Source organism: Xiphophorus couchianus, chromosome 5, assembly GCF_001444195.1.
Source record: "Xiphophorus couchianus chromosome 5, X_couchianus-1.0, whole genome shotgun sequence".
NCBI lineage: Eukaryota > Metazoa > Chordata > Actinopteri > Cyprinodontiformes > Poeciliidae > Xiphophorus > Xiphophorus couchianus.
In genome coordinates, this window is record NC_040232.1 from 14,829,282 (window position 1) to 14,844,458 (window position 15,177).

The 15,177-nt window shown below is 38.1% G+C and overlaps 1 protein-coding gene across 1 annotated transcript; it reads right to left on the reverse strand.

The window, feature by feature from the left end:
- Positions 1–195: 195 nt before the first annotated feature.
- On the reverse strand, positions 196–13,819 carry lonrf1 (LON peptidase N-terminal domain and ring finger 1). The gene is made up of 12 exons (XM_028017989.1): positions 13,094–13,819; positions 10,632–10,747; positions 9,717–9,839; positions 7,351–7,542; positions 7,013–7,226; positions 6,273–6,378; positions 6,078–6,192; positions 5,874–5,995; positions 5,605–5,763; positions 5,310–5,472; positions 3,990–4,142; positions 196–2,025 (listed from the first exon to the last, which is right to left on the reverse strand). Exons 1-12 carry the CDS (start codon positions 13,677–13,679, stop codon positions 1,867–1,869), a joined length of 2,208 nt encoding a protein of 735 aa, XP_027873790.1. The 5' UTR covers positions 13,680–13,819; the 3' UTR covers positions 196–1,866.
- Between the last annotated feature and the right edge of the window lie 1,358 nt (positions 13,820–15,177).

A 15,177-nucleotide genomic window follows, 5' to 3' on the forward strand; every position in this document is an offset into this window, starting at 1 on the left:
ATTAATACATTTCACCTACTATCTAATGCCTTCAAATATAATAAACCCAAAAGTCATTTAAAAAAATAAAGACTGGAGTTTATGTTTGGAAAAAAAGTGCATTTATTGTTGAAAAATGATAACTTAAAACATTTTTAGCAAAAAGCAAGCTCTTTCAGAAAAAGACTTTGTACAAATGATTTACATAAAACACCATTAACTTAATATATGTATTTTTATTCTCACAATTTTTAATAGATAATGTGAAGACAGAAGCTTAAATTGACAAAAACCTTTTTTAAATAAAAACAAACATTCACGCTGTGGCAACAAAAAAAAAAAAGGAATGGTAACCAAGCCAATGCATTATGGTACAGAAATCACAATGTAATGTGGTGCAAGGCAAATGCAGCTCTGCAGGTACCTTCTTCTCTTCCCCAAACACTCAGTAGCTTTAATGAAGAATAACATACAGTCCTTTGATGTATTCTTGATCTTCTTTCAACTTGTCAGAATATTGCCAGTACTCCCTAGTATTCATAGTATTCTCAAAGTAGGAATATATTCTAAATTATATTAATCCTTGGGAATTAACAGGAAAATGTGAATACTAATGTATGGACTCTCAACCACATAGATGAAGGGGGTTAATAATCACATGTCAAATTGAGTATGTCGCTCATGTTGCTATTGCAATTACAATATATAATTGATCACCTTTATAATCTGTCTCTTTGCAATGGCTTGTCATAAATGCTGCTTGAACCAGATATGGTCTGCTGTGCCTTTAATTCAATAAAGTCAATTGCGTAGCAGGAGTAATGTCCTACTTTCTTCCTTTTTGTACTTTTTGTAGAGCAAATATCCCACTGACGCTGCACAGGAACCAGATCCACAATGTTGTTTGGTTAAGATGACTGGACAGCACACACACACACCCACACACACAAAAACAACCAAACAAAAAGCAAAACAAAACTGGGAGGATTCAATGAGACAAGAAAGACAAATAAAACATCAGATTTCAGGATCACAGAAACTGGAAGAAACTTAAAAGTAAAAACAAAAAAAAAGACAGGAAGAAATACAGATCATCTCAATTTTGTAAAAACGGGTTCGCTGCCGCTGTGAGGAGGCAGCAATGGAAGTTTGTGCGTGTGAAAGAAGAGAGTGAAAACTTGAAAGGAATACTTTTATCAGTGCTGGGTACGCATACATCAACCTGTGGATGCACTTAGGTACGCACACATTTTTCCTCACATGTTGAAGCCTCCATGTGCCAACTTTAAAGTGAGGTATAACTGTGTAATAAACGTTTTTTTTGCCCCCCTTTTTCAAACTTTCAGCATTTAGGATTCTGTTCCGCCTTCTTTCAAATTAAAATACATCTTATTGTCTCTCTTTTACTGGTCTAAAAAAAAGAGACCAGTAACTTTTACTGTTACATCAGTTGTAAAAAAAAAACAAAAAAAAAACAAAGACGACATTCAGACAATTGTTAGAAATACTACTCTCTGCTGTCTTCATCTGGATGAGTAGCTTCTTCTCCCCAAAATCTTTATGGAAGATTTTCTGAACAATAACTGCATCAGGAGAGAACAGATGCAACCATTTGCATTACCTTTCTTTTGTTTTTTACCTTATTTCATAGCAAAAAGTGCATCCCTGAGGTTGTTAGGCCCCGCGTCTGTTTTATTGATCCATGCCTTTGAGGCATTCTCACTGAAACCTGTGTGTAATTTGAGTACAGAACAGTAAAGTGAAGCTGTAAAAAGAAACAACACTGAAGCCACTGATAGTAGAGACTGTAGTTTGTTGGGATGCTGACTGATGGTTTCTCAATGTTACTTTTAAAGTCCCGGAGGATGCTTGTTGAAGGGGAAGCTCTTAGTTGTTGGGAATGCTCTGCAGATATGCGAGGATGTTCTGGATCTTCACCAGGCGGTCTTTGAGGCTGGTCATGGACAGGACAGACAGCTGGTACCGAGGGTCAATGGGCAGAACGGCCAGCAGCCACCAGCAGCAAGCAGGACCATTTGGAGTTGCCTGGACAAAGAAAATGGACAAAAATATGGTCAGAATCATCCATCTATTATAACTGAAACACAATTTTATTCATTTAGAGATCGTTCGGTTGTACCTCTCAACTGTACCCAATTCAAAAAATGTAAAGATGCTGGAAAAACCTTTAGTCTGACTTATGCGTTGCAAATTTTTCCAGATCTGAACCGAAACAACATGCAGTCATAACATTTTATACGAAAATCCGGAGACAAATTAGTCTGTGGCTCAGGTTAGTCTACAGCTTTTCTTTTAAGCTCGATTGTCATGTCTGATGACCGGCTAGTTGGAAACTCAAAAATATTTTCTTTTTCTAATTAGTGAACACACCACCCTAAATGCTACCTTGTCACACTGACAACAACGGTCTTCAGTGTGGACACTGCTACTGAGTGGAGAACGCTCAGCTGTGTTCACCATCACTGAGGTGTTTAAACAAAGTCAGAGGGGATAAAACAACACAGGTAGCAACTAAGTATCCATTTCCTACATGTCCAGACATTTCTGTGCTTTGTAATCAGGCTGCGAGTGAAAGAGAGAGATTTTCAGCAAATGACAGAAAGGCTAAATGGAGCACTGCATAGTTTCTCTTTAGAACTATAAACCTCAGGCTGCCATGAAATATGATGAATCTGTAGAGAATTATGATGTTTTAGCAATACCAGCTGCACTCATCACTGCTCGACGATGCTACAGATCATTTAAAATATGAGCTCAATACTCAGTTTTGTTTTCCACTCAGAATAAAAAGGCTAGAAAAATGTACTTTGATTGCTCATCTTTTCTTCTTATATTTTGGTTCATTAAACTAGAATTTATAATCAACTAAAATCTGTATCAGCAAGCCAACTCTTTCCATTGGTGCATCTCAATTTTTAAGATATTAGAATGCATTAAGTCTTACTACATCTCAGGGACAGCAGTGACTGATGGTTCATATTAAAGAGGCTGTACTCATCTGCTGCGATATGACAGAGGCGTAATGAAATCCAGTCATCCACAACAACATCTTCAACTGATCTCAACACAAATATACATGTTTGATTGAACTATAATTCAGAGGTAAATCAGGAGAAACTTGTTTTCATGGCACCCTGGCATGTTCTCTATTCGAGCAACTTTAGTCACATAACTTTTGAGTGATGAAGTAATCGGCCCTGTGACTCTGGAATGAGTTAACACTGAACAGACTGTTCCCAGTAATCTGAAGCGGGAATGCGCTGCTGCATCAGAGTTAACAAATCGTTGCAACTGTGTGAGTCTGAATCAGTTGCCACATGTGGTCAACATGGACATGGAAAAGAAAACACCTTACTACACTTCAAGTTCTGGAAGGATTTCTGCAGTCTATCACTATAAACTCAAATTACCCAATAAGCCCCCAAAACCCACTGTCCTGCTTTTTCATCGTGTCCGTGTGTGTAGAGCTCGGAATTCTTTCCATAGCACCGTTGTGATGCAACGCAGCCTGAGAGATTAGCCATGAAGCAGCCATTAAGCTCTTTAGCCCACATTGTCAGAAGAATCTGCAGTGGTTGTCCAGAGAAAGGAGCTGTAATCCCTGCAGGCCAAGCTGGAGTCAGAGCACAAAGCACACAAAAACTGCATTCCTAAGACCTACGAGGCTGCTGAGTCTGTGTCACTGTGAGTGTTCCCAAAAGGCCATGCGTCATGAGATGATTCAATTCAGGACTAAAAACTCAGAGTGAGCTTTGGGACTACAAGTACTAAAGGCTTCACAAGCCCGGTGGCTTTCTTTCAGATACCAGTTGTTATGAAGTTCAAAATATTCTCCACTGATTCAGTTTTTGTCTGAGCTAATAAGCAAAGAACACACACAAAAAATAATGACCATACTAAAATTAGTATTGTATTGCTGTATTAGTAAAAATGAGTAATGACAGATATTTAGGAATATCACATTTTTTTGCATGCACGGATGACTGTACCTGGATGTCTGGTTCTCGTTCTGGCATTGGTCCAAAGTGCTGCAGAATCTGGTTGTGGAAGCGGATTTTGAGATTTTCGAACCAGACTTGGGCCTGTTCATAAACTGCATCATGAAGTTCTTGTAGCTTTTCTAGTTCCTTTCTGTCCTCCACCTGAGAGGTAGAAGAAAAATAAGCTAATCATCGACATAATTTGTTACTGGCTGAATGTAATGGATGCCATTTACACTGCCATTATTTTACTAGCTCAACATTCAGGCTTTTATAAACACACCTTAATAAAAAAAACATTATAAATAATCCAGGTTTTTTTTATGAAATGGTAGAAGAGAGAAAGACTGAATCTTGCAGCATTAAAAACAAATGAGTTGCTGCACAGTCTCAATTTGAATTCTTTAACAGTTGTCAGTCATGAAAAACAAATTTTCATACAGTCATACTTTAGAAGTCACTGTAATCTTTAAAGCAGGTGTGGGAACTTGTGGATAATACCTTATCCAATAGATGGCAGTTTAATCTTGTGGCACTTTGACTATATTTGTCAAACAGGCAATATTAATATTGCATTCTTAACATTTTGATGTCGCCAAACAAATATTCCAGTGTAATATTTCTGGGATCAACAAAAGCTTATTTTCATATCCCTCCATCATGAAAAAGGCTTACAATTGTGTTTCTGTATGAAAATCCTTTTTTTTCCAGCTGATTTTACAGTTCAGTTAAAAACGACGTTTATCTATTTCAGCTATCATACCCCTTGTCCCACATTTTCTCTTTTTAAAAAGTATTTTACTTTGAGTTTCTGTACTTTTTACCCAATACTTTATCTGAACAAAATATGTGTGAATTATTAAAACAATACTATTTACATTGTTCAAAGTATGTTTCATAATGGCCAAAGTCAGCTGGCAAATGCAAAAGGTTAATATTATATCTGAGTTCTTGTTTGGCTGCTTCTATTGCAATGAAAACATCCTCAGAGAGCACACGGTTTTGCTAGCAGGGACAGTAAATGTAAAAATCCAATCCTTTTAGACATAATCAGTGATTCACACATCAATTCTAGGGTTCCAACATATTGCTCATGTCAAACTACATTTTCCAGACTTCTCAGTCCATCTTTAGCCATTAAAGTAGTTCAAAAAAATTTATTCAGTTACTTCTACGAGCATGAAGCCAACAAAAACCAGGAAATTCCGTTTTAAAGGTCAAATATTCCAAAAACTCTTTTTCCAGATATGGAAAATCATTCAATGAAATTTCAGAAAACCCTGCATAACCAACCAGAGTCAAACAAGTTATGACCAGTGTGGCTCTTACCCTGGTGTCCTCCAGGTGCTCAATGTCCGCAGTATTGTAACCATCCTTCATTGCTCTGGACAAAACCCGGAAGCGTTTTCCTCCAATGGTATCGACCACGGAACGACCATCAGGGAGGAAGTGGACGCTCCTGACGATCAGCATGCAGCCATAGTCTGCAAACCTGAAAACGTGAATATAACACTTCATTTTAGCAAAGCTGCGACTACAGTTTTAGGGGCCTTTAACAAACACTGCATGAAACTCTTAACCGATGTATAATCTCATGCTCAGAGAGTAATGGCAGTGTGTTTACCCTTTCTGAGCATCACTAATGCACATCCCAAACTGCCGCGTGCCTGTGTCCATACAGCGGCGGATCATGAGGCGATAACGTGGCTCAAAGACATGGAGGGGACAAGGCACAGTGGGGTAAGCCATAGTACAGACAAAGATAGGCACATTCTTCGTCAAGCTGCAGAAACAAGACAGAAATAAACGATTACAATGTTTTCACCCTTCTGAATCTTATGCTTATAACATTTAAACACGAACAGAAAATGAAGGAAAGCAGCAGATTCTTACTCGGACAACTCTCTGTTCTCCTCCAGGTGTGTTTTCGTCCTGTCCTCGTACTCCTGACTGAAAAGCTGTTTGATCATGATGTCCAAGACATTCGTCACTACGTACTTCCTGCGCGCTAGATACTGGAGACGGCAAGGTATGTTACTAAACAAAAATACAACTAAGAAGGCTTTTAATGTGACTTCTCAAGTATTCAAATCTTACCTCTCTGAGACTCTCTTTGCAGAGGGGACACTGGGGAGTGTGGTCCAAGCAGCGCTCCAAGCAGTTTTTACAGAAAGTGTGGCCGCATGGTGTTGTCACGGGTTCATAAAACAATCTGTATCGTACAGTGAGATGTCATTGTCAGCCAGATTTATTGGGATATGGAATTAGCTGTGTGCGTGTGTCGGCCTTTACCTCATGCAGAGGGAGCACTCCAGGTCATTGGCGTCCAGCAGATCTTTAGGAACACTTCTGCATGATTTTGGTTTGGCTGATTTAAGCTTGAAGCCTTTTGATACACCTTGAGCAAATTGAAAATGTGCTATTTATTCATCTTTAATAACATATACTACCTTGCAAACATACTCAGCAGTTCTTTTTGTCATGTTATAATCACACATTCCTATGTTTAGTATTTTAAGTGATGGATCAACTCAAAATAATGAATAATTGTGAAGTAAAATAAATATTATCAAAACATTTTTATTCAAAAAAATAAAACCCTTGACAGTGTGGTGAACAACTGTGCATTCTTCTTTGAAAAAGCTCAAGCTCTGAATGTCCCGACGTTACTCGCCAAGTCTTGCCACAACTTTTAATTTTTAACCAACTCTGCTCTTTTATTAGGTCATTCTAACCCATGCACATGCTTTTATCTAAACCAGTTTATTGTAGCTCTGGGTTTATGTTCTACTAAAACGTGAGCTTCTAGCCCAATATCAAGTTTTTTGCTGCTACTAAAAAAACGTTTTCCCTGATTGCAAAGAATTCAGCACCATCCATTTTCCCCCCAGCTTCCCTGTCACTTCAAGAGAAAACGCCTAGTGCATGATAATGCCACTTCCATGTGTATTGCTAGTGTTCCTCCACCCATAGCATTTTACATTTACCTCACTAACTACGGTTTTGATCACACAAATGATTTGAAAACCAACCTTGTTTCTTGTATTTGCTACTCCCACTGTCCACCACACATGATTCGATGTCTGACACAGACAGCTTCCTCTTCAGCAGACTTCCCTTGTCCTGGTCGCCCAGCTGAGGAGCTGAGCTCACCCTCTTCAGCCCCTCTTCACTGCTGCTAGAGCCGTGCATTCGAAGCGACTGGGCTCGGCTCAGGCCGGGCCGCTCCAGGCTTTCGCATCGCTTCTGGTAGGTGACACAAAGTAAGATGTGAGATTGATTCTTTTAACTTCAAAGGAAAACCGATGCAGCATTGACACAATAACAGAACATTTAAGTGACGCAGCATCATCATTCAACATGTGGGTACCTCCTGGCCGTCCACTTGGTGGGCAGAGGCGGCACGGACCTGGTGTTGCTGCTTCTGCCTCTGACTGGGGCTCTGAGTCTGAGCTTCTGTCACAAGATGTTTACTGCGCAGGTGGGGCAACGTGTTCTGTGTCGTTTCTCTCAGGCCCACCGTAACTTTCTCCTCAGCCGGGGAGAGGAGGTCACACAAGATCTGCAGAAAGATTCAACTCATCAACAGAATTCAAAGATAGTCAAAGACGGCAATTACCAAGAACATTGGCACACAAATATAATTACAAGTCGCCCCGGTAAAGAAATGAACAATCAGTGAAAGAGTCCTGATCTAACAAAACGTTTCTCTGAAGGCAATGTTTCCAGGGTCTGGCTTATGAGACAAGCACAGATGATGGCTCTTGGGCTGCCTTTGCTGATAGTGAGAAGAAATTGTAACATAAATACTTTGGTGTAACATAAAGAAAATATGAAGAAATGCACTGTAGAGCTGATGAGCATAAGTAGTCAAAAAGATGAGCTGTTTAACTTCTGTGGTTTGTTTAATTGATGATCTCTAAAAAAAAACAAAACACAGCTGCAGAGAGCAACAACTCAAGAACATCACAAATGAATTTGATAGGATGACAATAAACCTGAATAATCTGTCTGTCGCTGCTTATGCTCTAGTTCCCGGTTCGAAAACCAGTGAGATTTCCTGACTGGTTTTTTCTGGTTGTGAGGTTATCTACAATTAACATTTATGCCAGCGATGTTTTCTTCCATATTTTGTATTTGTGCTATAGTGAGGTAGATTTTACCTTTGTAACACACCTGTAAAAAAAAATAAAATCTCTCTGCATCTAAAAATAGACAAATTTACAACAGTCTCATTAACCCTTGTGTGAGTGAAAACTAACTATTCTCAGGTGATTACATAACTCTTGCATGAGAAACTGAACTTGGGAATAGTTGGATTTCGGTCAACGTCTCCCACAAGTCCAATGTCCTCTACTGCAGATACTAATTTCTAGTTTTAATTTCATTTAAAATGGTTTTCCTTTGCCCCACTTCTCAAACAAGTTTCTGAACTTTTGCCAGGTAGTTTCAGTTCATAGTGTGGACTGAAAAATATACACACGGACTCTGATTCCTCAGCACAACTTAGCCAGGGAATAATTGTGTTTTTCTGCAAACGCATGAGTCAAATGTGTTCCACTTGTATAACTTCAATGCTGTCTGTATCCCTGTCATTAAGTGCTACTAATGTCATTATAGACAGAGTCACAAGACCAGACCCACTAACAACTTATGAAATTCCATGACTAACCACAGAGGCTGAAGCCAATTTTAAATATTTACAACTCAAGTCAAAGTTTTTGACATCCCAACTCATCTAAGAAATGTGAAGCTGAATCCAAACTTTTTTTCCCCCTTCGATTTTAAAGTTGAGTTGTACTAGCTATTGACTAGAAAGGTCAATGGCAACTGAACTGATATACAGATCCATAGGCAACTTTCGAATAGACGTGTGATCAAGTTCCTTTTCTTAGTCTTTATTTATTTTCTCTCTAAAATGAATAAAGAAACTGCACCTATCAGATATAACTATAAACATGTTTAAAAAAATCAATAGAAAATGAATTCATACATTTTTTTAAAAGTTAATCAGCAGTGTCATTTCATGGAAACACATATCTGAACATCTCTATTCATGACCTAAATAGAATGTAGTTTAGGTTTTTTAATCCTGGATTATATTTTCAAATTTATGACATCATCCAAATGAATTGAAATAGTCATTTATATGTTGTAGTTTTGAAGAGCAATAAGCTATTTTCATTAGCAATCCAGATGATATATTATTACACTTTTATAATTTCTTTTACAAGCTCCTCGCTTATGAACATATGTTCAAAAGCATTTACAGCAACAAAAACAAGCAAGAAATGCTCTAACAGTATTAGCCATAGTGGTCTAGTGACCCGCCTCAGTAATCATGACATGCTCAGAAACTTCAGCAAAACGCTGCTGGTTGTGTTTTATGAAAGGTGTCCTTTCATTCTAAGCACTTTGAAATACCAACATGCCCTTTTTTATATTCGGTTTAAATGTTTTTTATGTAATCATTCCTAAACAGAAAATCTCAAAATTGATCCACAAAGTCACCCTTGCATAACAACCACAATGCTCAAATCTTTCTAGACGTCGCAACAAAAGATTCATGTAACCCTAACTCTGTAAAGTAATGAAGTAAAAATTAAACGAAGGCCAAGGCTGCCTGGCACAGGAGAGGCGGACTCCTTTAACTTACCAGTAAAACATTACGACCCCAACCTGATTTAAAATCCCCAGCCTGAAAACTGGAACAAAGCAATCAGCAAAATCTCTTACCTTTTCCACTTTTCTTTTAGCACCTGGGAAGTCCTCGTCGATTGTCAAGCAGTGGAGGAAGACTTGGAGAGACTCGTCTACCTGACCCATTTCATGCAGCACCATAGCTTTCCTGAACTGAGCCTACAAGAAGTCGCCACAGAAAAATTACTTTCCACCCAGTAAATTGTTAAAACTTATTATAAACACACACACAAAATCCATACATATCACATGGCAGATAAATGCTGTAACCTATAAATGAAACCAACCTGTGGTCTCCTGCCAGTGGCGTAATAGTTATTTATAGTTTTGACCTTAATCTTAATCTTTAATTTGGAAAGACCTTTATTGGCCATGAACCTCTTTTATAACATATTTACAGTGAAACAAGTAGCACAAGTGTTTAAAGATTACACTCTGTAAAAAAAACAAGAAAATCATTTTAAAGTAAATCAGAAAATTCAGACCACGCTTTATTACATTTACCCACCTAGTTATGAACCTTCAACAACATTTCACCCATTTTATATTGTAGAAACAAACAAAAGGAAGACTTCATCTTTTAAACTTATTTGCAAAATGCAGATAAGCTTTGAATTCAAAGCTAATAGGAGTCATGAGGACTCATGTGGAACTGGCAGACTGTGGCTTTACAGGTAACAGGCCTAAATACTGATTTACTTAATTTAGCTTGAAATGTTTTTTTTAGGACAAATAAAAGCACTTCAGTCTGTGTCTGGTGCTGAGTTCAGGCTGTAATCACACAAAATAAGAGAAAAAAGAAACACAAATGGCAGCTGTCCTTTTATGGTCATTTATTTCTCACAAGTTGAGGAATAAATGACCACTTTACATTTTGGTTTTAAACAGTAACGTATGAGTAATTAGTTTGTTATTGATATTTTTTGTTTCAGTCTTCAGTGAACGACATACTTCAGCAGAATAGCTGGACCTGGAACAGAACTCTGCGTCCTCCAAAGCCAGTCGGTACTGTTTGAGAGCCATGTACGCTTCTGCTCGAGAGAGACGAGCCAAGGTCACGCTAGGATCTGCAACACAAAAAATTTTTGCCTATGTCAAATACATAGTTATTTTATCCATTTGAGAGAAGCATACCATTACCAGGAGTTGGCTGGTTACCGAAATCAAGATACACTACTGATGCACTGGTCAGTCAGTCGGAGATTGGAACTGGTCTATTTTCCCTTGATCAGCACTGATGAGTGATTGGTGGGTCATACACTGAAAAATCTTTTTTTTTCCTCTCACAAGCACTTTGTACTGTGAGAATATTTACCAGCCAATGCTAAGTAATGATGGATTTCCCCATAAATTCATAATAACAACAGAAAATTCTGTATAAAGTTTGCATTTCACATGGTAAACTGAGAGTATGGTTTTAAGGATTTGACTAGTCGTACATTCGATAACCAAAAACCCCAAATCTGACACCAGCTAATGAATTATCTGCAAACCCAAAGAAAGAAAAACAGATTGCATAACCCCTGATAGACCAGCAATAGATCAGTGGATGTGAGTTGCTAAAGCAGAGCAGGGCGGAGCCTCTCTACATGTAGAATCATATTGTAAGACACTTTCATTAAGCTATCAAAGTATTCAAATCAAACTACTGTGGAGACTGAAATTAGTTACTTGACTTTACAAACCTGAGACTCAAAGTCTTTTTGCCCATGTTACCCAGATGCTGATGAGAGAAGGTCTACTAGTTAGTCATCATAAGGTCAAGAAGTCAACAGTATCTGGAAGATTCCATTCTGCTCTTTAGGTTTTCTTCTGCAGTACTATAGGTTATACAACTCAAAGTACAACACAGATTCAGACCTAAAGACTCTGCACCTTCACAGTTTGTTTCCTGTTAACAATAAGCAGAGAGATTTAAAATCTCACTCACAAGGGCGATGTTGTGAGGCCTTATGCTTGTGTGTCTATTTGCCAAGTCCCTCTTTTTAATAAATAACATGCAAGTGAGCAGGAGTCTCCATGCTTATCAACAGATATCATCTTTCACTGTGGGTAGTTTCATGAATTCTTACAGGAATACAAGGTGTCACATTTTCTCTGAATTTACAGTTGGCCATTAACAAAACCATAAAGATACTGTTATACAATGTATGTCTTTCAATAAAACTGAACTCAAAGTCATCTCATCACTCTGCAGGCGTTATTTTACTTATCTTATAATTGAGAACCAATGTAAAACACACACACACCTTAAATGCCTAATATAATAATGAACAGTGTAATATGCACTATGTTGCAGTGACAACTTATAACAAATAAGCAAATAGTTAGTAATAATGTTTTTCTGATTAGGGTTCACAGCAAAAAAGGACCTTGACAACAATGATAAAGTCTGTCAAGCTAACAGAGGAAAAAAACTGATTTATAATTTTAATACCAACAGAGTTTTCTGAAGAAGTTTCTTCTAGAATATATCTGCTCTTTTAGCAATGACAACTTAGTTGTTGTCTCATAATCATGTTTTCACTTCTTCACCTACTGAAACACTTTTGTGAGACATCGGGGACATTGACAACTTGAAAACATAGCACTTAAATGATTACTTAACATTTACTGCAACTTAATTTTATATAACTACTATGAATAATCTGATCATATATTGAAATATGTATTGTACTTTAAATACCCAAAATGATATTTTCAAGTAAGATGCCAACCATTTAATTCTGAACATCCATTATTGTTCAGAATAACAATAATGGATGTTAGGTTATTGTTGTTTTAACAACAATAACCTTTATTGTTCAAGGCAGACTTCAATTTTTTTGTTTTTATTTAGGTTTTATTTTTCCTTCACTCATCAGATGTTTGTAAAAGAAATGTGACTAGTGACCTACGTAGTTTCCTTTATTTTGCTCGAACAGCACAATGTTGTACAAAAGGTTATTTTCTGCCTCCGTATCAATCTCCATATTTCTACCGGGTATCCGGGTCCAGAATTGTTACATTCATCCCTTTCATAAACCATTCATGAATACGCAGCTCGTCACGGTCAGGACAATTACAAAATACAAATGCCCTTCCCCCTTTTCAGAAGTTACAAAACCGAACCCATTGAAGTGTCACGACCTGCCTTACGCAACCTACTCCTGACGCGCATGCGCAGTGTGAAACAATTTCGTAAGCAATGCCATGCAGACTTGAGGCAGCAGCAAAACACACGGAGTCAGCTCAAAGTATTTTCAAAACGTTGGTCAGTAGACCTCACACAGTTTACCCCCCTGCGACTACCTTAACAACACACTGCATTATGGTGCTAAATGCACTTGTGTATAAAAGTTGTTTTTAACGTTGAGACGCATCATATTTATGCCCAGACACACCTTTTTTCTGATTTCTGATAAAAGACTCACCTGAGCGGAGAATATCGCTCGCTAGCGACACAACTTCGTTGTAGCGTTTTCTATTGCAGGACACTTCCACTTCTTGCAACGTTTTTAACTTTTTCAGCTCGTCGGGGAACCATTTTTCTAGAAGTCCGCACAGAGCTACGTTGGCTCTCTCCTCGCCCCCGACAGGCTCGTCGCACAGCCTACACTTGGATACGAGGCACCGCTGTAAGCACCTTTTACAATATGAATGTCCACAAGCTACGGTCACAGGTTCGCCTAAAAAGCCATGACAGTTGGGGCAGCTGAACACCGCCAAGTCCCCGGATTCCTCCGCTGCGTCCGGGCTCCGGCCCGCTGAGGACTGCGGCCCGGGGGATTTCTTCTTGAAGTTGCGGAGGATACAGTCCACAAAAGTGCTTAGCTGCTCAGGACGCACCGATCCGTAGCGCCATGCCGCTGAAAACCAGTCGATGGCCTCCTTGAGGCAGTCCTCAGAAGCCAAAGCGTTGCCTTTCTGTAGTATAAGTTCATGGTGGCCCTCCTCCTCCTCCTCAGCGCCGATGAAGAAAGCGCTTTTCTCATCCGCCACCTGCGCTTTTAGTGCCATGACAGCATTGAAATGTTTTGTGAAATGCTATGTGAACGTAGGTTTTCTTCTGTCACCGTGTTTATACATTTCGATAGCTGCCGCGGTCCGTGGCAAAATGTAATGAACGGGCTTTCCTCATTGATGCCCCGTTTGTTACATAAAAAAAGGGCAGTCACGTGAACAGCAGTCTCGCTCCGTGATTGGTCAGGACGGGCTGTGTTACAAAACCTGCGCAGGAAAGTTTCATAACCGCGGAAAAGACGTAATGAAGTTGATAAAGTGAGTGTGCCAGGTATTATATCCCTTTTCGAACCTCAACATTTCTTAAATATACTTCGATTGTTATGTAAACATGAAATATCACTTTTTTTCAACGCACCATTGTTGAAATACTGACGTTTTTTCTTGAAAACCCATCTATAAGTCGTTTTGTAATATGATTTTGTAACACCCTCCTAATTTATTTATTTATTCTGAAATATATGTAAATTTCCCGTTGCGTAAAGTACCTCATCCTCCATCCTTTCTTTTGACAAATCGTCCACAAAATCCTTCAAATTAACCTGCAGAAGCTCTCAAGAACGTCCACATCCCTGAATTTCATAACATTTTACAAATTTAAGAAAAACATGTACATCTGTTAGACATAAAAATAGAATTAAAATGTGGGAAAAAAGACATGGTTGCATAACATTGCTCACTTAAACTATTACTTTGTTGAAACAGCTGTTGATTCAAATTCAGCATTCAGTCTTCTTCGGCAGAGGTTTATTTATAACCTGCCTCTAAAATTGTTATTTGCCAACGTTACCTTGCAAATTTTCTCCATATCTTTTGCCCGTTTAGCTCTGCGGATTTTCAATAGATCAGGACTCTGGCTACCCTTCTTCTGACTGGTAACTGTGTACATTTGGCTCATTTTAGCTCTTCTTAAACCACAGCTTTATCTAAACGATGCAAATGTGGAAGAAAGGAGAAAATCCAACTAGAACAGCAGAATTTTATTTCCAGGTTATCAGATTCACTTAAATTGAAGAAGTAAATAAATCACAAGGTGCTCCAGTATTACTTAAAGAGTGTGCATGCAAATATATGCTATTGTACCTATTTATTTATTTATTAGATTTTTCCCTTAACAGATTTGTTTAATTATCAGATACAAATTTGTGATGAACGTAAGGTGAGATTATATGTGACAAAAGATTTTAAAAGTTTCTAAATGATTAACCATGGATTTAGTTTTTTTACATCACAAAAAACCCTTTCTACCTGAAGTTATCTCTCTTTTTAAACATTGTCACTGATTCTAAATTAAGAGACTTTTGAATATACTTTCAGTAATTTAGAAGTACTGAAACGTTTATTTGATCTTTTTTTGCTCAGTAATAATTATATATTACTGAGCACAGTTCTGACTCCGTGGTAGTTAAGAGCTTCTAATATAATCTCAGCTTGTGGTTTTGGGATGAATTTCTTACAACAATTTGCAAGGAATTAACAGGGGAATGTATTAGGC

Excerpts from the sequence above, each read along its gene's own strand:
- lonrf1 (XM_028017989.1), bottom strand. The coding sequence starts at position 13,679 with ATGGCACTAAAAGCGCAGGTGGCGGATGAGAAAAGCGCTTTCTTCATC. Across the intron at positions 7,543-9,716 it reads CTAAAAGAAAAGTGGAAAAG|ATCTTGTGTGACCTCCTCTC; the intron begins GTAAGAGATTTT and ends ATCTTTCTGCAG. Across the intron at positions 2,026-3,989 it reads AACGAGAACCAGACATCCAG|GCAACTCCAAATGGTCCTGC; the intron begins GTACAGTCATCC and ends TTCTTTGTCCAG.